Source organism: Macaca thibetana, chromosome 11 (assembly GCF_024542745.1).
Source record: "Macaca thibetana thibetana isolate TM-01 chromosome 11, ASM2454274v1, whole genome shotgun sequence".
Taxonomy (NCBI): domain Eukaryota; kingdom Metazoa; phylum Chordata; class Mammalia; order Primates; family Cercopithecidae; genus Macaca; species Macaca thibetana.
Window position 1 is genome coordinate 84,293,794 of NC_065588.1, and position 27,016 is coordinate 84,320,809.

General features: G+C 33.6%; 1 protein-coding gene across 3 annotated transcripts in view; it reads right to left on the reverse strand.

Annotated features, from left to right (window-relative positions):
* CEP290 (centrosomal protein 290) overlaps positions 1–27,016 on the reverse strand; it is a 95,499-nt gene that overhangs the window by 9,749 nt on the left and 58,734 nt on the right. For all 3 annotated transcript variants that reach the window (XM_050750033.1, XM_050750031.1, XM_050750032.1), the window contains 14 exons: positions 26,494–26,601; positions 25,675–25,874; positions 22,789–23,002; positions 21,672–21,809; positions 20,312–20,533; positions 19,835–19,957; positions 14,388–14,533; positions 13,905–14,060; positions 11,089–11,212; positions 6,208–6,342; positions 4,627–4,713; positions 2,468–2,632; positions 1,806–1,928; positions 342–514 (listed from right to left, as the gene is read on the reverse strand). In XM_050750033.1, the coding sequence (XP_050605990.1) occupies positions 342–514; positions 1,806–1,928; positions 2,468–2,632; positions 4,627–4,713; positions 6,208–6,342; positions 11,089–11,212; positions 13,905–14,060; positions 14,388–14,533; positions 19,835–19,957; positions 20,312–20,533; positions 21,672–21,809; positions 22,789–23,002; positions 25,675–25,874; positions 26,494–26,601 (2,114 nt within the window). The remainder of the gene's footprint in view (positions 1–341; positions 515–1,805; positions 1,929–2,467; positions 2,633–4,626; positions 4,714–6,207; positions 6,343–11,088; positions 11,213–13,904; positions 14,061–14,387; positions 14,534–19,834; positions 19,958–20,311; positions 20,534–21,671; positions 21,810–22,788; positions 23,003–25,674; positions 25,875–26,493; positions 26,602–27,016) is intronic.

A 27,016-nucleotide genomic window follows, 5' to 3' on the forward strand; every position in this document is an offset into this window, starting at 1 on the left:
AGAAAAACAGCACCCAGGAGAAGCTGAGCAGACTTAGCCTAGACTCATAGCTGATGACAGCTTCATGATGCACACACAGCTCCAACTCCTTCGCCCAGCCACAGCTCTACTCTGTTCCATGCCCTGCCACCCAAACAAGGTTAAACAAGGTAAACATTTCAAGGAAGAAAAAGTCTCCATCAATATTACAAGAGAAAAAAAAGTATTATGTTAAAACAACAACCAAACAAACTGTTCATCAGGAAGAAACCAGGTTATTCAGAATAGTGTTGTCTTTTAAAACAATAATACCAAAATTTGAAATGATTAAACTTTGTACAAGTTTAAAATTCTGTTCCTACCTTGTAACCACAATGGATTTCCAGCTCTTACTGTCAGCACCTTCAAGCTGTGGACCTCTGCTTTCTGCAAACTGCAATCTCTTACCAGTCTCTTCTAGTTGAACTGTCATCTTCTCATTTAATATCTCTAAATTATTCTTTGCTATCCGTAATTTCTCTGCAGCATCAGTTTCCTATCATTAAATGCTAATTAGTATTTTATGAGAAAACATAATACTGTTCTCACAGATTCAGTGTATTCAAAATTATCATTACAAATGGGAAAACAAAAATAACCTGGGGCTCTTAAATGCTGATTAAAATTTCAATAAATTCAACATTTCCCCTCCTTTAAAGCAGCAATATGGCCAATAATAATTAGAACAACAGATCATGAAAATGAGGTCAGAGAAATATATTTAGTTACTAGTGATTACCTTAAATTTGACATTTTGTTCCTCTGTAATATTTTTAGAAAAATGGGATAGTTTATACCTTTACACATGTAAAAGATTCTTTGTTTTGACTTCCTAATGCTTATGAGACCTAGCTATAAGCATAAAGTATGTGTAAGTAACGTGGATTATTTCTTTTTGTTGTTGTTGTGCGTGTTTGTTTGTTTGAGATGGAGTCTCGCTCTGTTGCCCAGGCTGTAGTGTAGTGGTGCGATCTCGGCTCACTGCAACTTCTGCCTCCTGGGTTCAAGTGATTCTCCTGCCTCAGCCTCCTGAGTAGCTGGGATTACAGGCACGCCAACATGCCCAGCTAATTTCTGTATTTTTAGTAGAGACCAGGTTTCACTATATTGGTCAGGCTAGTCTCGAATTCCTGACCTTGTGATCTGCCCACCTCAGCCTCCCAAAGTGTAGATTATTTCTATTATTAAACATCCACATTCCAAGCACAGTATCATTTGGTGTCTTGATACATTCTGAGAATATTCTAACTAGTTTTAAAATATTAATTTTTAACTTCTTCACTAGACCTTCCATATAAATAACAATATCTATATATTTTGCTGAATAAACAAAATAAATCTTACTGTTTAACAAGGCAGTTTCATATACTCCTTACTATAAATTGGCCTAAGTCATGTGCACAAACATTAACTAAATTCCACAGAGCTCTGTGAGATAGATACACTTAATATTCCCAAGTTTACAGATGAAAATTTTACAGAGGAAACTGAGGAATAGAGAAGGGATAACAAGCTGGCCCTAGTTCCCATGACTAACAAATAATAGAGCTAGAAATTGAATCTAGGCTGAGTAATGTCTATATTATAGTGTCTCTAAACTTATTAACTTTTATTATCAATGTTTTTCATGGTGGAAATGTGATGACAGCAGGCATAGAAATACAATTCCTCAATCTCTTAATATCCACCTTGAATAGGCACTCTCATCAAGGATCTACTTTCAGTTTTTCCAAGAGGTATTAAGTAAAACAAAAATCAATAATTATAATCAGTCATAAAAGTCATACTTTTTTAAGTTCTTTACGAAGCCTTTCATTTTCAGCAACAATTTTTTCTGTGCCTTTGGTCTTGGATTCATAGTGCATGCTCAACTGATGCCCAAAATGAGCTTTAAGTTTTTCTAATTCAGCCTAATAAAAAACAAACAAAATAAAAACTGTACATTATCAAAACAAGGAAATAAAAGATAATCTCATAAACTCATAAATCTTACTTCAACATAGTTTTAGAAACTGTATTTGATATGATTACAATTACAGCTTCATTTGAATATCAGAACAGAAGTTCCCAATGTTGGCTACATATTAGAATAAATTGATGACTTAATAACAACAACAAACATACCTGTGTCAGGACCCACCCTAAAATAATTAAATCAATTTCAAGGATGGGAGCTTGGGTGTCTGTGTCTGTATTTTTAAAAAGAAACACAGGTAATTAATCTATGTGTCAGAAAAGTATTGGTCTTGAAATAATAAGAAAGATCAGGTGGACCTACTCTATAACCCTTAGCCTTGCCTCTCATAAGTTTTTTTCTATATGTATAAAATCTGTATTGTATTCATTAAAGCCATTTTATATAGTAATGAGCATATTTGAAATTTTCCTAAATAGTAACAAATTAAAACAGTAAAATATTCCCCTAAAAATGATCACATTAAAAAATTACCTTCAATTTTTCATTTTCTTGCTCAATATTAGCCATTTTTTCACTAGTCAATATTCCTGATGCTTTTTTCAACTGTTCATTTTCTCTCTGGACTTTTTCAACTACTTTTTTCATTAAACCAATAGTTTTTTCCAGTTCTGGGATTGTCTTTCCACTTCTACCAGACTACGACAGAATATGTTAAATCTTTAATTTAATCAAATATTTTCGAGAGTACAATACAAAGTACCAACAATACAACAGGCTCATTATACTCAATATTAATAATTCCTAATATTTGAAGTCAAAACTGTGTTAATTCAATTCATCCTTAAAACACTTCTATGAGATAGGAATTATAATTTCCATTTTAAATACAAGAAAATCAAGACTAAGGAAATTTGACACTCCTAAAATCATGCAGCTAATAAGTAACATCTTAAATAGTCTAGCCTTAATGTCTTATCAAAATGATTAAGTCTAAATATTCTATTTAGCTAATGTTCTCTCCAGTATATCAGTTTTTCTTTATACAAAATAAAACCACACAAGAGAAATTGTGTCTTTAAAGAGCTCATGAGTAATTAAATTTTAATTGCAACATAATAGAGGCAATTTTCTCTAAGAAATGCTATTGCTTAGAGATTCAATTTCTGTTTAATATAAATAGAAGAGATATCTGAAATAAAAAACCTTGCATAAATATATCAACAGAGATGAGTCATCACCTAATAAGTTTAACTGCTTATCATTTAAAATAAAAATAATTTTTAGCAGTTTAGTCACACAGTATGCTTAATTTTTTTTTGCATTTTAATCATCCACGACTAAGAATAATTCTGAAATATAAACTTTTACATAATTTCAGTATGTACTTTCATAATTAACTTAGATAGAAAAGGTCAAATTAACATATTTTCATTGATTAAAAAAATGTTGCTGTCAGCAAGACACTGTTTTGAATTTTTTTTTTTTTTTTTAAGATGGGAGTCTTGCTCTGTCGCACAGGCTAGAGTACAGTTGTGCGACCACAGCTCACTGTAACCTCCGCCTGCCAGGTGCAAGCAATTCTCCTGCCTCAACCTCCTGAGTAGCTGGGATTACAGGCATGAGCCACCACACCCAGCTAATTTTTGTATTTTTAGTAGAGATAGGGTTTCACCATGTTGGCCAGGCTGGTCTTGAACTCCTGACTTCCAGTGATCCGCCCATCTTGGCCTCCCAAATTGCTGGGATTACAGGAGTGAGCCACTGCCCCCGGCCTATTCTGAATATTTTTCTAATAACACATAATATTTTCACTGAATCCATCATATATTTAATATTACTACCAGAATGACTCTGCATTATGATTGCTTCCATTTATGAAACACAGCAACATGAAATCAACAGGAGTTTAAGTCTTTGGCCTTGACCTCATAAGCAACATTTATTCATTATATAAGGTGAATACAAAATAACATAGGGAGAAAATTACAACACAAAAAAAGAGGAGGAGGAACAAAGTACTTATAAAACATTATACCAAGAAGGTGGGAAGATATCGTAACAAATGGTTACAAACACTTTGGGAGGCCGAGGCGGGTGGATCACGAGGTCAGGAGATCGAGACTATCCTGGCTAACATGGTGAAACCTCATCTCTACTAAAAATACAAAAAAAAAAAAAAAAAAAAAAAAAAAAAAAAAAACTAGCCGGGCGTGGTGGCGGGCGCCTGTAGTCTCAGCTACTTGGGAGGCTGAGGCAGGAGAATGGCGTGAACCCGGGAGGCGGAGCTTGCAGTGAGCCGAGATCACGCCACTGCACTCCAGCCTGGGAGACACAGCGAGACTCCGTCTCAAAAAAAAAAAAAAAACAAAAAAAAAACCAATGGTTACAAAATGGCAGCACTAGACCAAGGACCAGTTAGTAGTTACCTCCATAAACAAAAGGATTTCTGGAAGTTAAATGTTTTCAAGGTGTGGAGGCATATTCAATAAAAAGAGAGATGATACAGATGATAAAATACATTAATTTGAGACACACAGAAATGCTTACTGTTTTATATTACAGATGCAGAATAACTGAAACTACAGGGCACTTGTAAAGGCATATCAGTACTGTTACAACATATCTAAACTTTTCATTTGTGGCTTATCACTGCTGAAACCATAAGAAATGTATGGTAAATTCTCACATACCCCTCTAACATGGCCAAGTTTCCGCTCAACTTCTGCTTTTTCTTTCTTAAGAAATTCACACATTTCCTTCAAATCTCTGACTTGATTCTGAAAGATAATAAGCAAACACCTAATAATTTAACATAGCTATAGCCATTGAAAAGAAAAGGCAAACAATTCATGTGAACCATCAATCTCTTCAACTGTATAGCCAAACCAAATAATTGGGTCTCTATACTAACGAGGAAGATTTTGAACCAAATTATTAAATTAATACAAGAATACTGTGTATATGAAATGTCGAGGTATTTCCCACATTACTGCCTGATGCAATAATACAAATTTAGAATTCTGATTTTAACTGTCCCATATATTGCACATGTAGATCCTTACCCAAATATACAGAGCAAAAGGCAAATGAACATCTAACAGTGGTTCTATCAATGTAAAAATCTGAATAAGAAGCAGTACCAAAAAAAAAAAGAAAAAAAACTGTAAAAAGTTGGCAGATTAGTGCCCTGAAATAAATAAATAAATAAATAAATAAAGTGTGAGAAGCAAGACACAGCTTAACTATATCATTACCAGTAGAATTAACAGATTGCTAACATTCTGGATTAGAAAACAGAACTGAAGTAATTAGCTAGCCAAGAGAAAAAAGATTCCCATAAATAGGGTAAGACCTGGAAAACCAAAGATTAAAAAATCATTATTAATGTCAGAATAAAGTAAAATTTCTAAAAGAAATTATTCTTATATTTTACATTGTGATAATTTTTAATGAAATATACCACGTATCTTCCCATCTTAGGACATCTGAACTTGCTATTTCTGTTGTCTGTAATTCTTTTTCTAGTATCTTTATGACCCACTTCTTTACTTCTCCTTAGCTCTCTGTTCATATATCATTTTAATAAGGAAGACCTCCCTTACTACCCTATTTTTTTTTTGTTGTTGGATCAATATTCTTTTTTTAAAAAATTTATTTATTTATTTATTTATTATTATTATTATTATTATTATTATTGTACTTTAAGTTCTAGGGTACATGTGCATAACGTGCAGGTTTGTTACATACGTATACTTGTGCCATGTTGGTGTGCTGCACCCATCAACTCGTCAGCACCCATCAACTCGTCATTTACATCAGATATAACTCCCAATGCAATCCCTCCCCCCTCCCCCCTCCCCATGATAGGCCCCGGTGTGTGATGTTCCCCTTCCCGATTTTAAATTACACCCCTTCCCTCTCCCCATACTCTTTACACCAATCATGCTTTATTTCTCTACTTAGCACTAACATCAGATGACATACTATTCAGTGACTTGTTTATTGTCAGTCTTCTTCACTAGAACGTAAGTTCTATGAGTGTAAGGAATTTTTTGACTGTTGTTTCCCAGCACCTGGAGGAGTGTTTCATACAAAGTAGGCTTTCAACAAATAAAGGTTAAAGAGCAAATATATAAAGTACACCACCACCATGATATTTTAGGAATATACATTTCTGACTTCTTAATAAGCTAATAAAAGTAAACATAACAACTAAGGAAGGAGTTTTAGGCATTAGATTTTCTAACTATAAAACAAAACATTAAATTTACCTTTAATCTTGGCAAATCTTTATTTGCTTGTTCAAGCTGAAATTTCAGTTCAATATTTTCAGATGACAACTTCAAGTTTTCCTTCTGAAGCTCCTGTTCTCTCTGACAATGATCATCTGACCCTATTCCTGAAATCTTCAGTAAAGTGAAATTAGGAATATTTTTAAAGTTTAATAAATAAAAGCCATAAAAGACATGCTGGATAAGAAAATACTGTCAAAGGTAACTTTTTTTCCTCAAAGGAATATGAGAAAATCAGAATGTTCTAGAGAAAGCCAAAAATAAATAAGTTAGAATACAAAACTTGCAGAACAAAAGGTAATATGGTTTGTTTTAATTACAATGGAAGGAAAGTCAAGTATGACTTAATAATGTCCACACATATAATGCCTTCATGTATCATTTCATAATGGTTAAACTGATTTATGGTGGTTTCACTAGTCCAAAATAAAGCATGATTGTTATCTAACCGCTATGGGTTGAACTGTGTTCCCCTTACCCTCCATATTTATATATTAAAGTCATAATTTCCAGTACCTCAGAATGTGACTTTATTTGGAGACTGGGTCTTTATAGAGGTATTCAAGTTAAAATTAAATTTTAGGGTAAACCCTATTCGACTATGACTGGTATCCTTATGAAAAGGGAAAATTTGGGGATTTAGACACAGAGATATATATAGAAGGAGGATGATATGAAGAAACAGGGAAAAGATAGCCATTTACAATCCAAGGAGACAGACTTGGGAAAGATCTTTCCCTTGGATTGTTCAGAGGAAATCAACCCTGCTGATGTCTTAATTTTGGACTTCTAGGTCTCCAGAACCAAGACCATAAATTTCTACTGTTTAAGCCACCAAATCTGTAGTAGTCTGTTACAGCCACCTTAGCAAATGAATACACTAGGCTACAAAAGAACTGCCTAATTCTTTCCTCCTTTGGAAAGCTTTCCTTCATTCTTTGAGCTAAAGTAATGGTTCCGTCCTTTGAAAAACATTAATATTATATCTGCATTTCTTCTGACCTGTATCTACACTGGGTTATTACTTATATTCACTGTTACTTCTCATGCTAAACTTTATTTTTTAAAACTGTGCTTAATTATATTTTTCTACGCATTTTTTCTATAAATTAGAATACCACCTACCTCACAGGACTGTTATAAGCATCATAGGAAAGAATTTTTTAAAAGTATTCAGCACAACTTTTGTTTTTTTCTCCTTTCTTTATTGGCTTGATGGGCTGTAGAGTCAATTACTCCATCGACATTATGGGTCTTAAAATATATTATTATAAAATATCTGTTATACATGACTTTATAACATCTTTTAGATCCAGTGACTGCATGTGTCCATCTGATTTTTGTTTAAGGAGATGTGTGTGCATATGCACATATGAAGTAGCAAAAAAAAGGAGACAAACATTTTTGTTGATGTATGTAAATCACAGGAATACATTTCCACTTAGTAAGAAAGCTCAAGTATACATTCAAATGCTACCACTATTAGGTTAATACTAGGCAAATTCTACCACTTCACAAGGTTGTCAGTTTTTACATTTTATAAATGAAGGCATTAGACAGGATAACTTTTAAGTTTATTTCAGACATGGACATCTGTAATTTCCTGTCCCTGAGCTCTTCTGTCTCCCAAACTTCCTCTCTTCTGTGGTACCTATTTGATCAGCAAATGATAAACACCGATGAATTTCACTGATTGGTAGATATAAAATATATTAAATATTACAGTAGAGGGCAATTCTATTTGATGAAGATCTCACATGAGGATATTTTTAACACATTTCTCACTAAAATATGATGCAGTTACTATTAGTGATTATGGATCATTTTTCCCTTGTATTTTGAAATAAGAAAACTAGAGGTATTAGTTGATATTGTCCAAATCTGAAAAATAAATTCTAATGAAACTCTCTCTTGTAAACAGAATTACTGTATAATGACCTTCATGAGACTTCCAAACTCTTACAGAAGAATCTGGTTAAAAGCCATAAACTGCTTAAAATCAAATTCTTAGTGGCTAGGAGTTAGAAGTCTCAAATTCTTATTTATTAGCACATGAAAAAAAGTGTTATGAATTAAAACACCTTCAACCATTTTCTCTTAACATATAGATATTTAGGCCGGGCGCGGTGGCTCAAGCCTGTAATCCCAGCACTTTGGGAGGCCGAGACGGGCGGATCACAAGGTCAGGAGATCGAGACCACAGTGAAACCCCGTCTCTACTAAAAATACAAAAAATTAGCCGGGCGCGGTGGCGGGCGCCTGTAGTCCCAGCTACTCAGGAGGCTGAGGCAGGAGAATGGCGGGAACCCGGGAGGCGGAGCTTGCAGTGAGCCGAGATCGCGCCACTGCACTCCAGACTGGGCAACAGCGTGAGACTCCGTCTCAAAAAAAAAAAAAAAAAAAAAAAAACATATAGATATTTAATTTTAGTTGAGGTTTTCATGACTTAGGTGACTGGAATATCTGAGGTAGACAGTATAAAGAAAAAAAGATAAATTCTATGAACAAACTTTTCTTATTCTGTATCTCAATGTAAGCTAACCAAAAGTAGTATGTACATGAAAAGTTCATAAACTGTTGAGTTAGACTAACATTCTGCAAAGTGCTTTTTGTTTGTTTGTTTTTGTTTGAGACAGAGTCTTGTTCTGTTGCCCAGGCTGGGGTCAGTGGCACAATCTTAGCTCACTATAACCTCAAACTCCTGAGCTCAAGTGATCTGCCCACCTCTGCCTCCCGAGTAGCTAGGACTACAGGTGTGCACAATCACACCCAGCTAATTGTTTTTTTTTGTTTGTTTGTTTTGGTAGAGATGTAGAGATGGGGTCTCTCAAGGCTGGTCTTTGACTCCTGGCCTCAAGTGCTCCTGCTGCCTTGGCCTCTCAAAGTGCTGGGATTGCAGGCATGAGCCACTTTGCCTAGCCTATGTGAAAAAGATACTTAGGCACAGAGCCTAACACCATTTATCATTATCATTATTATTATTTTAGATACAGGGTCTCACTCTGTTGCGCAGGCTGGAGTGCAATAGGGCAATGTAACACTGAACTCCTGGGCTCAAATGATCCTCCCACCTCAGCCTCCTGAATAGCCAGGACTACAAATGTGTTCCATCACATCTGTCTAAATTTTTTTTAGAGACAGGGTCTGCCCAAGCTGATCTCAAACTCTTGACCTCAAGCAATTTTCCTGCCTCTGCCTCCCAAAGTGATTACAGGAGTAAGCCACAGCATCCTGCCTGAGCCTAACACAATATAGACAGCAACACATCTAAGTTTCCTTTTCGCATTATAACAAAAGTATCTGTTATAAAACCTGGCAAAAAAAAAAAAAAAAAAAAAGCCACTGAAGGAACTTGCTATATATCTTAGGATGTTGTACAACACTGTAACAAAATTTTACTGATATAATTCACTGCAGTGAAATTTTACTTCTAAATACAGCCTGATGAATTAGAAGTTTCTAAGACAAAACAATCACCTCTAAAGTGCTTTATTTTTGCTATTCATTTATCTAATATAACATTAAGTGAACACCAATTGTAAAAAAAAAAAAAAGCACTAAATTAGAAAATGCATATTCACTAATTTTTGTAGGAACTAGTCAAAAGTTAGAGCTTAAGATAAAGTTTACTAATAGTTAATACTTTTTCTAAATCTTACACACTTTCCCATTTTCACTATATATGTATGTAAGCTACTTACTATAAGAAAATTCAGTTAACAAAGAAATAAAGGACGGAGATGTATCCAAACCAAGGATGCGTCCTTTCTTGGCTGGACGGATGCATCAGTTTCATCACCTGCCTGTGCATCACCCTCAGCACAACTGAGCCAGAGCATCAGCAACTGTCACATAATCACAGTCCTCCGTAGCAGATTCTAGAGGTCCATATAGTTGTTGTGACTCACATCTTCAGCGATGTGTCTCTTTCCTTTCTCACTCTTGCCTATCTTATTCTCTTCCTCATTTTTATGTTCCTGTTTATCATTTTGACAACATTCTTGATTAATTTTACCAACCTTAGGATCATGGTTCATTTTCAAAAAAGGAGTTAAAATCTGCCAAGTTACCATTTGTTGAGGTAAATTGACTTTATTTATTGTTCGGTCTTGACTCTGATTTATTTAATTCAATAGGATCTACAATATGTTCTAATTTGTATTTTTCATCATTACTGTAATACCATAAAATACTTTTAGGTACCCAATTATGTAAGTCATCCTTGGCACCTAGTCTTTTCCCATTTTTAATTCTGAGTGTTGCCATGATCTTTTTTGGTTCTGAACAAAGTGTTTTTTTTGTGTGAAAAATATTATGCCTTTGTATTTATTAATAATGGTAACAAGGATAAAAAACATAGTTGTGTCACACACCTGATTCTGCTTAAGGTGGAAGAATGAAGACACATGAAAAGAAAAACGAAACAAAAATAATACACTAAATATTAAAAAAAAATCCAACAAACAATTCTACATTAATGAGTAATGAGTTTTTATAAGCTTAAAATATACCATAAATATTTCAATGAAAACAGTCTTGGAACATGTTTTCCTATTTTATTTAACTGTATACTGCTGCTACAGCAAAATACATAATAACTACACATTTAAAATTCCTAGAAATCATTTATGAGTTTTATGAAAAGCTTATGAATCTTAAGTTTACTGTTATTATGTTAAAAAGGATTAAATAAATTATTACACATCACTACCTGGTAAAAATAAAAGTTGAATTTACTGCATTACTATTAATGAGAAAGATATAATGCTTTTGGCCAGATTAAGAAAGAAGTTGATTTCACTTTTAGGCATTTAAACATGGAAAAAAGAAAAAAAAAAACAATAAAAGATATACACTTACTGAAGGCCTAGAGTATGTATCCTTTGAAAGCTGTTTTTCCAAAGCATGAAGTTTTTCTTGGAGGTATCTGTTTTGTAAATGTAAATCTTCTACAACAGAATCTCGAGGAAGAGCTTGGTGGGCCCTACGAACAGTAATCAGAGATTCTTTACTGTTCACATTTCAACTTTTCTCTGTTGTACTATATAAAAATACAAGTATTCACATTTCAACTTTTCTCTTGTACTATATAAAAACACAAGACAGAAAAGTTCAGTTGTTTATTAACGCTACATTTATTTTAAATACTTCAAACTTTCTAAACTTCACAACAAATAAATTAGGATATCACAACTAGTATTATAAAATAATCCTCTACAGAGCATTCACTGAAGGGCTTCTTTAAATGATGAGTCAAAAAGTATATTTTGATTTACTGAAATACATTAACATTTTTAAAGAACATGCATCTATTTATATGGAATTACATAAGATAGTTAAAATAAAATACTTACTATTTTAAAACATTATATAATAATTGCATAATATCCATGGTCTTCTCAAGAATCTCAAGGATCTAAAAAGACTCTTAATGATTTCAGATAAAAATTTAACACTTCAAGTCTAAAAACATCCGCCCGGCCTACAGGACCCTCCATGGTTTGGCACCTCCACATCTACCCAACCTTACTGTCCAGGAGTCTACCTTTACTTAGGTAAATACAAATCCACTCCTACCCATACATGAAATATTTACTCTTGCCTCTTGTCTCTGCTAGGGTTCTCCTCCTTGAAATGCCCCTCCTCTTTAATGTCTAGATGATTCATAGAATTTAGAAATTCAAACTAGAGTTCAGATAGAAGACAAATTCAATCTTTTCTATAAAGTATCCTCCAATTACTTCAGTCCACATGAACTCACACTATTAGAGGGAAAAAAAAGAACCTCTAAAAGTAAGAGCAGATTTCAAAATTAAAATGATTTGATCCTTTGTAAAACCTGCAAAGAAGAATAAAAGTGTTTTGTTTTGAACGTATGTTTAGACAAAGAAAAACACGGAGGGAAATATCTACTGCTAGAATAAGACAGTAACTATAAACAGATGTCAAGAGAAAGAAAAACTCCTCAATAATTTGTTTTTTCCCTATCAAGGAAACTTCTAAAATATTTTTAAGAAACAGTAACTTAGAAGGAAAAGGAAAGAATGTGGACTAGAAGCTCATGAGAGTGTTCCTTTAAATAAGTTCAACTTCATATGTTCACATCACATTCATAATGACACAATAGTAAATAGACATTAACAAGACTAATTAATGGTAATTTTTAAAGATAAATAGAAAAATGTGTATTTACAAAGGGTAAATATTGTCATATCCAAATGTTGCAGGTAGATACCAGCCCTTTACAAAGATCAGTAATATGATCACAGATCATTTGTAAATGCAAAGAAGAAGAAATAGCAAATTACGTAAAACCAACCTAAGTTTACCTTGTAAGAAATGAGTGAAACAGAAGATTAAATAATTTTAGCTGTTCTTAGGAGAAAATTAAAAAGTTTTCAGTGTTAACACGATTTTATTTTGCTTTTCACGACCATGACTACATCAGAAGATATAACTTTGCAAAACACACACACACAAAAGTCTTAAAGGATCTGCTAAGAAATGACATGGGGTGATGCAGGGCAGGGGCGCCTGGTTCCAGGTACAATGGAGTAAATACATTCAATCTTCTCTCTCCTAAATGCATGGGGCAACCATTTGAGGACTTTGCAAAGGAGTAGAAGGTAGATTACAATGGAATGCCAGAATTTAAAGCAGCAGCAAACAGGTGATGAATTTACCTTTTATTTTATTCTGTTACTGCCTGCCCTGAAGACAACATTATTTGAAACCTGAAGATAGGTGTCTGCACTGATGGAGAGAGCTCCAGGTAAACCTTCTAATGCTAGCTCAAGTAAAGAGAAAGGGAATGTTTTAACACTCAGAGGGAATATGAAAACACCTCATTTTTTTTCCTTCTATCTGTTCTTTTATGCCCCAACCCTTAAGCCATCCCATAGCAGTGGTAATAAACGCTCCAATGGGAACTCACAGAAGCTAATATTTTTTGGAAGGAAAATCTCCAGTTGGTAGAGCTATGATACTAAGACGGTAAGGTGAAAGTAGTTTAGTAGTTTTTTTCTTCCTCTTTCTACCTTCTTCTTGCTTGTTTCCCTGCAGAAGTGCGCAACTTCTGAAATACACAGCATCCCTGGGTAACTAAAACCCCAAATGGAAATCCCTAGGGAAACAAAGTATCAGAGAGATGGCAAAGAGGGAGGAGCTCAAGGACATCCCCCTATAAAGTTATTTATGAACTTCTGGGCTCACTCTTGAGCTGCAAATGTATGGATTGATTCTAATCAGAATACCAAAGTTTCTAAGAACTGTTACTAATAGTACATAGCTCACATAAAAGACCACCAATTGGGAGGTACGCAGGCAGGACAGATCTGAAAAGTACTGTAAAGGCTTTGAAAACTGGAACTACAGCCCACAAAAATGAGGCTGGAACTTGTGGCCTGAACCTAATTAGACCAATTGCATGCTAAAACAAAAGTATCTACATTTTTCCATAGAATTTAAACAAGAACCAGAGTCTCACAATGTAATAGTCAAAAGATCAAAAATACAATCCAAAATTATGTGTCATATGAAGAACCAGGACTATCTCAATTCACACGGGAAAAGACAACATAACCCAAGCTTAAGACAATACACATTTATTATTTCAATTTCTAAGGGTCAGTTTTTCTTCATTATAATGGGTAGCACATTTCCACACAATAGCTTACCTCATATACAATATATCATTTTCTAAGTCAAGATTTCTCTTTTTTAATTCTTCCAATTCTTTTTCTGACTCCAAAGCTCGTACTCCCAAAACTTGATCAACAGTCATGCCAGTTGTTTTTAGTTTCCTCTGCAAAGTAAGTTTCTCTTTATCAGCTCTGTGGAATTTAACACAGAATCATGAAATATACCATTCAGTGTTTGGCTTTTCAATTGCGTACTCATTACTAAACCCATATACAATAGTTATATCATCTTGTACTTGTCATAAACTAATTTATAACAAGATCACAGGAAAATCCATCTATAATGGCTACAATATATTTAAAACACATTTTAAAGAAAATAAAAAGTAAATCATAGATAATAAATGATCACTTAAACTAGACCATTTCTCATATTATCAACTATGATAAAGCTATATAATTTCCAGGTCACTAAAGGATTTTACACATAATTGGTTTTATAATGATATTTAAACTCACTTGGCAAAAAGATCCTTCAAAGTATTCAACTGCTTTGTTAAAGTACAGACTTCCCCCTCTTTCTCTTTTAACTTGTTCCGAATTCCTTCTATTTTAGCTTGCCATTTTTTACCTTCTTCCCACCTAATTAATTCTTCTTTAGCATTCTGTAACAATAACAAAGGAGGTAGGAAAATTACCAGTATTATTTTAAATTTTCTTTAAGATTTATCAATTATAATTAACCTAGAAAAACTGTAAACTAATATTTCCTAGAGAATATGTAAATATGTTCTTTTTGATATACAGGTTGAGTATCCCTTACGAAATGCTTGGAATCAGTAGTGTTCTGGAATTTGGAATTTTTATTTTTTTTTTTTAGATTTTTGGAATATTTGCATATACATAATGAGATATCTTAGGGATGGGTCCCAAGTCCAAACACAAAATTCACTTATGTTTCATATACACCTTCTACATATAGCTTGGAGGTAGTATCACACAACATTTTAAATAATTTTGTATGTGAAACAAAGTTTTGACTGCATTTTGACTGTGACTCATCATATGAGGTCACGTAAGAATTTTCCACTTGTGGCATCATACTGGTGCTCAAAAAATTTTGTATCTTGGAGCATTTCAGAAGTTTGGATTAGAGATGTTCAACCTGTATAACTCCTAGAATCTTCAGGCATGCCAAGCTATTAGGAAAACTTCTCTTTAGGCTAACTAGGCTTTATTCTATCACAAGACAAACAAAATTCTGGGAGACAGTTCTGACTAATGCCAACACCCTTCAGGAGTCTTTAAATGAAGATTCTAATACAATCATGACTAGAGTAAGCTTCTAACAAGAATCCTACGTACAAATGACCAACCTCATCTGTTACCCCATGACAATTTCCTAGCATCAGAGCCCCTTCAAGTCTTCAATGCACATTACTTCAGTCATTTGACAGATACTTATTTAGTGCTAACCATGTGCCAAGTACTACTCTAGAGGCACTAGGAATAGAACAAATGAATAAAATCAGATAAAAAACTATATCTTCAGGAATCTTACTATCTAGTTTATGCTAGTTGGCTAGGTAGATTGGGGAGAAGGGAGCAAACTATACAGATAACAAAGCAAGAAACAAATCTAAATCTATTTTGTAGTTAAGTTAGCTAGTTTTAAGTGCTAAAAAGAAGAAGAAGAAAAAAAAAGAAACGGAAGGGAATTAGGGCATTTCAGGGGTAGGTGTCATGGTTTATTGTAACTATGATAAAGGAGCCAAAGAAAGCCTATCCAATGCAGAATAGTCTCATGCACTGAACAACTTTCAAATGTTTTACTGGATATTAATACAGTAAAAAATTCTGCTTACACTGGTCTGAGCTAAGAATTTATCTCCAACTAACACATTAACACTAAGTAATTTTTTAATGGTTTTATTATACACTAAGTAAGATTATAGACATTGTTTTGCTGAGAACTGCACCAACAATTTGTTTACCATTTTGGAAATCAAATTACAAATGGCAATACCATCATGACCCATGAGTTGCCAACAGAACATATTTGTGTCAGTCTGCATTTGTAGCTTTGAATTCACGTTAATGAAGATGCAAGCACATGACTAGTTCATTACATTTTCCAATGGAGTCATGCCAAAGCTTTTACATGTTGAAATATGAATATTCCTTTTATGTTCCCCCTATATATTTCATTTAGGACATTCATAATGACATTTTTGAAATTATGTAAGTAGGTAGAGTTTATGTTAACTATGAATTTCAATTATAATAATAAAGGGGAAATTATGAAACACTGTATTTTTTATTAAAGGGAATGTTGAATCTGAAAGGGTTGAGAACCATGGTTTAAAGTCAAATTCCTGGTGCGACGGCTTATGCTTGTAATCCCAGCACTTTGGGAGGCTGAGGCAGGAAGATCGTTTGAGCGCAGAGTTCAAAGACCAGCCAGGGCAACATAGTAAGACACCATCTCAAAAAATTAAAAAAATATATGAAATAAAGCTAAATTCTCACTAAGATTAGTTGTTCTATCAAAACGACCTTCTCAAATACTGGAGAACTATATTCTCCAATTCTCTTCTCTAATACTAATCAATTTTTTACCTTATTTAATTCAGCTAATAAGTGCCCTTTAAAAAATGTAAAAACCTCAGGTTGGGTGTGGTGGTTCATGCCTGTAATCCAGCACTTTGGGGGGCCAAGGCGGGCAGATCACCTGAGGTCAGGAGTTTGAGACTAGCCTGGCCAACATAGTGAAATCCCATCTTTACTAAAAATTCAAAAATTAGCCAGTTGTGGTGACAGGCACCTGTAATTCCAGCTACTTGGGAGGTTGACGCAGAAGAAGCGGTTGAGCCCGGGAGGCAGAGGTTGCAGTGAGCTGAGATTGCGCCATTGCATTCCAGCCTGGGTGACAAGAGTAAAACTCTGTCTCAAAAAACAAAAGAAAAAAAGTAAAAACTTCACTAAGTGGTTGATAGTTATTAATTTCATTTTTTCTTAAATATGTACAAGAATTTTTCTGTACTCCCAGAAATGTAAATACTAGTGGGGGACATAAGGTATGTAATTAAATAATCCTGCAGCATACAGTACTTTGTTGGGTTTGGACAATTCCATCCCACCTGGCATTATCTGCTAAATTAAGATTAAGGGAACCAAGACTGAAAAAATAATTGAAAAATAATAAGAAAAACAACAAAGGTGAATGGTACCATGGGTATTGTGGTGTTATTACATATAGGCTTTTGTCCATGGTTCCTGGCTTGTAACTCTCATAGCCCTTGTCATTGTCTTTAGTTATAATATTGAGTGTGTTAGACCTCTGGAGCAGACCTCAGAAAAGAGTCTCCCTGACCTTCTCCTGTCCTCCTTTCACCTGCCCTAAAGCAGGATTGTAAACTTTCCCTGTCTTTCTGACTGTGGGTCTTAAAACCTAATATGAGGGGGTCCTGCCCCATACCCTAGGAGAAGAAATACTGATGTCAGGAAACTTCCCTAAAAATCCAAAAGGACTGGGTTCAAAGAGGTTCTGGAGAAGTGAACATGTAGAGGTTTCTAGAGGAAGGTGGCACCCCAGAAGGGCATGGAAGTTCCACACCCCTTCCCCCATATTTCTTCTCACACATCTCTTAATCTGTATCCTTTTTAATAACCGTTATTATAAACTGGTAAACGTAAGTAAATGTTTCCCTGAGTTCTGAGAGTGACTCCAGGAAATTAATCAAACCCAAAGCTGGAGGCTGGGGTTGTGGGGACTCCAGAAGTCTTGGAGGCCAGGACTTGTGACTTGATCTGCAGCAAGATCTCTATGGGATCTGACACTATCTCCAGGTAGATGGTGAATTGAATTGGATGACACCCAGTTGGCGTGTGCTGCAAAACCAACTGCTTGTTTGCTGATGTGGAGAAATCTCCACATATTCTGGGGGTCACAGAAGTTTTTTGCATTGATTGCTGTTATGGTTTGAGGGCAAGATAAACATATGGTTTGAGAACTTTTTCCAAGATAGGTATGTTCTAGACTGAATGACAAGAAGGAAGAAGACGGGATGATAGGAGAGTAGTTCTCTTTTCATATTTTCTGTACCAAAAGCTTCATATGCATAGATTTCAGAATAATATTATTATAACATTTTAAAATTTATATTCATTCAACAAATACTGAGCATCTACTATGTGCCAGGGATTGTTCTAGGTGCTGGGAATACAGTAATAAATAAAATAGGCAAAGTTCCTGCCATCAAAGCTTATGGTCTAATAAAAAAAAAAGAAAAAGATGAACATACAGACAAGTACATGTCTAGTATGTTAAGACAGTAATAAATGCTAAGAAGAATGAAATGCAAGGCACAGGTGTGGGTTTTGTTATATAGGTAGACTACAAATGCTGTTTACAGAGAAAAAGGTACTAAAATTTCCAAACAATATGAAAGCATTTCTTGAGTATAAATTAGAAATGCCCAAGCACTATAGAACCCCAAAAAAATTCTCACTAGATTCTTGAATACCAGTTTTAATATTGGGCATAGACCCCTGTGTTTTCTTTCTAGTTAGTAGTAAAATCTTACATTGCTATGGACGTGATGGCTTAAAAAAGACTTCTGCATATCTTATCATTTTATGTAAAATAATCCTAAGAAACTGGCAATACAGATAATATTATTCCCACTTTAAGGAAGAAAAAACTGAATAAATAAACTGAATAAACTGAAGCATAGAAGAGTCCAGGCAAAGCCACAAGGCTCTTAAAGCATTCTGATAGGAATCAGGTTAGAAACTGGTATAGAAACATACCAGTTAGGAACAAACATACCACTTTCTAACCTATCCCCATTTAAGGATAAGATTAGGCCTATCCCAATTAGGGAGTTAGCAAAGATGGAAATCCAAAAGAGTAAGGACACTTTGATGTTACAGTTTTCACCAGCAAAGCTTCTGACAGCAAGCGTGTTGTGACTCCATGCAAATAGTGTCATCAGAATTACACTGACATCAATTAATTTTCATAGAATAATTTTTGGAGCATACTCTTTTAAGAAATTTGAATTCCATTACCTATTTTCTATTCAATGCCTTTAAAGACAGAATTTTCTTTTCCATTTTCATGTTATTGAAATTATTTTGTAGATATTAAATATTTTCTGGGTAAATTTTATAATAAAAATTTTTCCTAACCATAGCTCCTCCATACTGATTTTCTTCAAGGGTAAATATTACTGCTAACACCAACATTTCCCAGTTCACTTTCGATATTTTGAATGTTACCAACAAGTTATCTCCAATTTATTGTCCATAACAAATTTAATTACATACATTTTAGCCAATTTTAGTTTTATGGGGGGTTGATTATTTCAATTAGTAATCTTTATTACAAAACAGTTTACTATGAACTATAAAATTTTAAGCAATTTCTCCCACAGTATTAATCTATGAGCAGATTGGTTACTGATTATTACCGCAAATACTGAATATATTCCAAATCACTTTGCTTTCTGAAAAAGCAGCCTAGTCTCCTGAAGGATAAAAAGAACCTATCTGGGTCATAGTGTGGGTCTTAAAATGCCTATCTTTCTGTCCCAAAAGTCAAAAGCACCAACTTGTATAAATGATTACTTTGGAGAGAAATGATACACAGTTGAATATGTAAGGTGTGAAGGAACTTTAGAGGTACTCTAATGTCAGAAAGATGAATGGAATTGATGTAGTAATTTCCAAGTAAGAGTTACATTACAGGTATCTCCTCAAGTAGACTGTAAATTCCTACAGAATGGAAACTTACTTTAGACTTTTCTATGCTATCCAATACTACTTATAGTCCTCAAAATTAATACAGAATTAATACAGCTAGGTTCTCAAATTAAGGTAGTATATTAACTGTTAATCAACTATATATTTAACTTACTCTGTCACTACCTTAAGCATATTAGTCAGCATGTTTGTTCACATACCTTTTCTTTCATAGGTTTTAGGTCTACTTCGTCCACCTTTCCTTCTAACTGGCTCTCTAGTTTTTTAATTTTCCTTTGGAGTTCTTCAATTAGACTTTGTTTATTATCTGTCAGGGGTTTGCCCTAAAAAGTAAAATGGATCTTTATATTTTTATAAATAAATATAAAACAAAATAGACAGTAAATATTTCAATTATATAATAGAAACTTTCTGAAGCTATCACTGACCATACTTTCTAAATGACACTTTTAATATATAAGATAATCCGGTAGCTGCTTCTGCATTTTAATAAAATATGCTAATATGCTACTCTAGAACTATAAACATAATAGAAGTCACTGAAGAAATTAATTACATTAATCAAAATGATTTGAAAGTCAGTTTTAACAAATATCAAGGATAAAATTATAAAGTAGAAATAAACTACTGCCTCTATACTGTAAATCAGATGTTATCAGAGTTAAATATAAAATTACCTGTAACCCACTGGTTAGTCTTTTAATTTGCCTTTTCAGTTCATCATTCTCTTGATCAATTTCATCTTTCTCTCTAAGTATTTTATTATAGGCTTTTTGTTTTTTTTGCAGTTCATTATTTAAGTCATTCAAATTATCAGTTAGTGAGTTTTCTCTGTTTTTACTTGTTTTAAGTGCTTCTTTCAATTTTAAAAGATTTTCATTTAAATCTTCAACTTGTGTCTAATAAGAGAAAAAGAAAGGTATTATTCATGAGTCTTCATCAACTATCAATGATAAAAGGAACATAAAACAGAAAATATACCATTACAAAAAATTTTAGTCTGAATTTTTAAGTACACAAGCGAAAGAAAACAAACTACATATTCATGTCAAGTCTACCTTGAAAAAAGTCGACCTTGAGAAAAAATAAAATAAAACTAGTATAAAGCAATTCATCTTCAACAAACACCCACAAATAAAATTTTATCAAATATGCACATTTCATTTTGGCTGAATTAATTAAATAAGTATATAACAGTATATATGGCAATGTTTTAAACACTATGAAGCATAAGAGTAGTATAGAACAAATCTCTGACTTGAAGTAATTTCTAACCTACTTTATAAAGATAAGACATAAAAGGGTAACTCACAATACTAGACAATATGTATGACATTAGAAAGGAGTTCCTAGCTGTCCTATGGTGAGAATGATGGGGACACACTGTATGTTTCCATCTATAAGATATTCTGGAAAAGGTGAAACTACGGAGACAGTAAAAAGATCACTGGTTGCCAGGGGTTTGGTGAGGTGCAGAGGGAGGAATGAAGAAAAGAAGCACAGAAGATTTTTAGGGCAGTGAAAATACCCTGTATAATACTATAATGATGGATACATATCATTATACATTTGTCTAAACACACAGAGTGTAAAACACCAAGAGCTAAAACAGAGGTAAACTTGGACTTTGGGTGATTATGATGTATAAGTTCATCAGTTGTAACAAATGTACCAATCTCCCGGCAGGAGATATATGGGAATCTCTGTACCTTCCTCTCAATTTTGCTGTGAACCTAAAATTGCTCTAAAAAAATTAAGTCTTAACAAAAATCCTAAGTAAAATATTTCTTAAATTTAATTTCATTAGAAAGAGTAGTTCATGATGGCCTATCCTTTCCTAATCCCCAAGATGATAATCAGTAAATGAATATCATAAAGAGACTTATTGTTGAAAAATGCATGTGTGTGTCTATGTCTATCCACCAACAGTGCATTAAAATTCCCTATTCATTAGCAAAATTACTATATATCATAGTGAATTATCTTCCAATAGGAATTATCAAAAATTTTGTTACATTAACACATGTTGATGTTCACCTTTAGCTCTCTAGTATGTCGATCAACGATTTGTTGAACATTGAGATGGGCCTCTTTTTGAGAAGTTGCAGAAATAATACGTTCTTCAGCAGCTGCTGTCATTTCTGCCCGGAGTTCTAAAAGTGCTCGACTAAGTGCCTAAAAATTACAAAATAAAAAATGTAATTTTTAAAGGAAAACTGACATTTTATATGAACAATACATGATACAAAAAATAAACAAGCTTTATTACTTCCTACTATTTTCCTAAAATACTATGAGTTTAATGGAACATATTTCACAAATTAACAACTCAACTTTTTCAAATAAATCTTTTGTAATTACACTCAATTCTTTCCACATTGAATGTGAAAGTTCAAAATTGTAATTATGATTTTGAGAACTCAGCATTAAATCAAGCTATTACAAAAATCAGATATGTTTGGTTTTCAAATATCCAAGTTTAGATATTTTTATTACTCACTTAGTACATCCTTCCATATGAAATTAATTGAATTTAGGTAGACAACAAAAGGACTAGGAAAGGCTTAAAGTTTACCCATAAATTTCATGAGCTAGCACAGAAAAATACCAGCACCTTCTAAAACAATTTAAATAGATCAAATCTAAGATAAACTGAAAACCTAATAAATCAGAATACACTGACCAACTCCTTCCCACAAAACCATCTCTATGACCCCCTTTTTCATCTTTCCTTTTTGTCATTATAATACTTCCTTCAATCCCTCAAATTGTTCGAAATTGTTCATTTGTTAAAAATAGCCTCAGTAGCAAAAAATCCCAGTAGAAAAAAAGAAAATACAATGTAATGTATATTATATGTATACTTTTATAATATACATTAAGATTTTTCCTCATTTCATACAGATAATTCAAAAATCAGATTGACAGCATAAAAAGATAAATTGGACTATATTTGCCCCCCAAAACAGCATTTAATAAGGCCATTTAACAGAATTGTCTAAAAGACCCTGTTTAACAACATAAGATAAAGCTCATACTTTTTATTACAACACAGAGATTTATACTACCATCTTTTATAAATTTACAAATCTTCTCTAAAAGCAATCTACCACACATTTTTCCTAAATGTTGATAATTTTCTGTTGTTACTTACTTTCTGTTGTTTCTCTTTCAAGGCTAATTGGCTTTTTAGTCGTTCTACTAGATTTCTCATTGTAGTTGTTGGAGCTCTTGAATTTGCTTCTTTTTGAGCCTGAAGTTCAGATTTTAAACACTGTGATTCCTTTTGTGACTGGTCCAGAAGATACCTTAAATCTTCTACTTCTGCTTTTACTTTTTTCACTTCATCTTCATGGTTTTCTTGGAGCCTGATGTAAATAAACATATGTGTGTGTGTGTGTGTTTCTTTTTTTTTAAAATTTTTTTGAGACCCAGTCTCACTCTGTTGCCCAGGCTGGAGTGCACATGCGCAATCTCGGCTCACTGCAACCAACACCTCCCAGATTCAAGTGATATTTTTGCCTCAGCCTCCTGAGTAGCTGGGACTACAGGTGTGCACCATCAGGCCCCCAAAATTTTTGTATTTTTAGCAGAGATGGGGTTTCACTATGTTGGCCAGGCCAGTTTGAACGCATGAGCTCAGGTGATAAGCCCGCCTCGGCTGATAAACCCAAACTGCTGGGATTAGAGGCATGAGCCACCGCACCTGGCCAAAAACATGTAATTAATAGAGTGGTTGCTGCAATTAATACCTTGATTAATACAAATTTCACACAGGGTAAATGTTCAGTCCTAACTATCCTTACAATCTAAATCTTGATGCAGGCAGCCAAATCCAGAGAAGAGTAATTCTTTATTTCACTTAACTACTCTTTAACTTAACAACACGTTTTTCTTCTAGTTTCTAATATTTTTGGCAACAATCTTATCAAATTATTTTGTGACTCTAATCAAATAATATAGAGAATGAACAAAAGGGCATTTTAGATACTATGGCTCTTGTAAAATTTGACTGCTTCCTCTATATGATAGTTTCCTAACCACACTACTAGTAACATTTTTGAGTGAATGATTCTTTGTTGTTGGTGGGGTTGCCTTGTGTATGATAGGATGATTAGTAGCATCTTTTGATTCTACCCACTACATATCAGTAGCACCCCCTAGCCATGACAATCAAAAATCTCCAGACATCGTCAAATGTCCCCAAGAGGTACAACTGTGAAAAACTGATCCTCTATATTTGAGAAATACTGCCCTATATTGACATATTGAAAAGACTAATATAAATTTTCACAGAAATCACATGTATTATTTATTTGTTTATGGTACAAATTCACTAGCATTGTATCTGTAACTATATATATATATGGAAGTGGATAGTATTAAAAGATTTAGTTAATTCAATTAATCTTATTGCTCATTCAGCATTAAGTCTGTTAAACTGAATTAATATATTGTTGTGCATATGGACACTGCATCCGTACTGAGGTTCTGACCAGTAAGAGGGAGATAGCATTAACACATGAACAAATGTTATTCTTTGAGGCTTCTTGCTTTTGGCAAAACTTAAGTCTAACTTTAAAGAGTCATCATCAAATTGTGAAAATATCAGGTTTTACTTAAGTAATCACACGGATCCATAATTTCCTAATATATATCAAAATAGGCACACAGAGAACACAAGTACAATTTTGGGCTACAATGACATGATAAGGTACACAACAATAACTTCAAGTATTTCATGTGGAAAAAAAAATTATATAAGGTATTTCAAAAGATTATGATTTTCTACACCCACAAATTGGATGCAAAAGCACAAGTCATTTTATACTCCAAAACATGACAGAAATTTACTAGACCAAAAATAACATCTCATGTACAAAATTTAATAGAGCAAGGAAAAGAGACTGAAAATACACATATGCTGCTGCCAATTTTCCTTCTTTTAGAAAGTAATTTCTTAACAGTGGCAGCTCCCTAGCAAAGCAAAAATAGTGTTAATTCTGTCATAGGCATTTGAATAAGAGTGTAAAGAATCAAAGGCTCTAATAGGGGCTTGAGAGCTGAAATGGAATTATAAGTCAAGTAGTTCAACTTTCTCATGTTTTCTCAGATAATAAAATTTAGGCCCATACAGATAATACTACAATGTTTAGAAACTACGAAACTATAAACCTATTTTGAGCTTAAAATCTATGTTCTGATAAATTGGTTGAACAATGTTAGAATCTCTATTATATGCCAGACACTCTTATAAGTGTGCAAACAAAAGTTTTTTATCTGTATGTTATTTGACAGTTTTCAAATTACTTTCATACATGGTATAATTTGACCTTCATATAACCACCCTGAAAGGGCCAGGGTAAGTACTGCTATTTCCATTTTAAAGATGATGAGGCTGAGTGCAGTGACTCAGGCCTGTAATCTCAGCACTTTGGGAGGCCGAAGTGGGCGGATCACTTGAACTCACGAGTTCGAGACCAGCCTGGGCAACATGGAGAAACCCTGTCTCCACAAAAATACAAAAAACTACCCAGGTGTGGTGGCACCTGCCTGTAGTGCCAGCTACTCTGGAGGCTGAGGTGGGAAGATAGCTTGAGCCCAGAAGGTCAAGGTTGCAGTGAGCCGAGATTATGCCACTACACTCCAGCCTAGGCAATAGAGCCAGACTTTTCTAAAAAATAAATAAATAAATAAAACAATAAAAATAAATAAATAAATAAGATGAAACTGAGGTTTGAATAAGGTAAAAATGAGATTCTGGAAAAGAATTTGTATTGGCTTTTGAGTCAGACTGACTAGTTTCAAATTATGGCTTTCCCATCTACTCCCAGGCATGCTATTAAGCATTCCTGAGGTCATATCCTCTCTATAAAATGGGGAAAATGATAACATATGTAATCAGTAGACCTGAGGATAAAAATGAGACAATATACTTAAAAGTCTTAGAACAGTGCCTAGCATAGCAAACACTTATGTTTATCTTCATTATATCATTATTATCATTTGCCTATTTTTACAATACATTTTGAAGACTTACCGTAATTTGATATTTTCAAATTCTTTTACTTTTAATTCAGTGATTTCTCTTTGTCTCTCTAAATCTTGTGACACTTTCTTTAGTTTGATCAAGAGTGAGGAGAGAGAGTCATCTTGTTCTGCTACTGTCTGCTCCATCTCAGCCAGACGAATAAAATGCTTGTTGGTAGGAACTGGAGTGGGAGACTGTTTCATTAAATCCTATAAAATATGAATATATTAGCAAACAGGCATGTATATTTCAATGCCATACTTATTCTATATTTTTAAATTGGTTCTTCAAATGATCAAAATACAATATCTAATCTAAAATTTAATGATTTAACAGATAATGAAGGCTTAAAGAAGACAGGAAATATAGACCTTATTCTTTGTATTTACAATAGCTAACAAAGTGTCTACATGTAGCAGGAGATCAATAAATGTTGACTGAATTAATGAAGTAAGGCTCAAATATGCTAAGGTTATACATTAAAAGATGAAAGACACATCATTTCATACATATGGAACAGAATGGTCAAAAGAGGCAAATATGAGCTGAATTCCGGAAGTTAAATATAGGTAAACTTATAGTGAATAGAATTTGAAAAGAAAGGCAGGTAAGTTCATAGAAGATTGAGTATATGGGTAAGGAGTATAAATATAATTTTGTGAACAGTGATGAGCTACAGGAGGAAGAATGATCAGAGCTACATTTTCAGAAGATTACTTTGGCAACAAAAAGCGTAACTTGTATTCCAAAAAAGGAGAAGATAACTGAATTTTAATGTATTTGGTCTAAAAATCAATAAAGAATGGAACAAAGTTCTTAGAATCTTACCCAAGCTGTTTGTTTGAATTTATTTAGTGAACTATCAGCCTGTAGTTCTAATTTGTGATGAAGAATATGAAGGTCTTCCTCATGTTTCTTCACAATTTCTCTTTGCTCCTGTTTTAAAGAAAATCAAAACTATATCTTAAATTGTGATTAAAATAAATTCACATTTTGAAGACCTTATATATTTTCTCTTTAATCTTCTAAAATTCCTTCGAGATGAGGAAGAAACAGTATCTCCATATATGTATGTATTTAGACCGGTAGGCATGTTCCCTCGCACAGTGTTCAAGTTGACAGGCCCAGCCTCAGTTCATAATTTATTCTGAACATTAGAATAACACGTATCTATCATCTTTTAACTTATTTCTAGAAAAAATTAAATGTCAGCTTTCCCCCACAAAGTTCTAACAAATCTGATTTCTACTGATTACCAGTGTGATATATTTCATTCCCCCCTATTGCCTCAACCCTCACCTATAAACTAAATTAAAATATTTTTCAAAATCATGTGATTTCACCATGATAG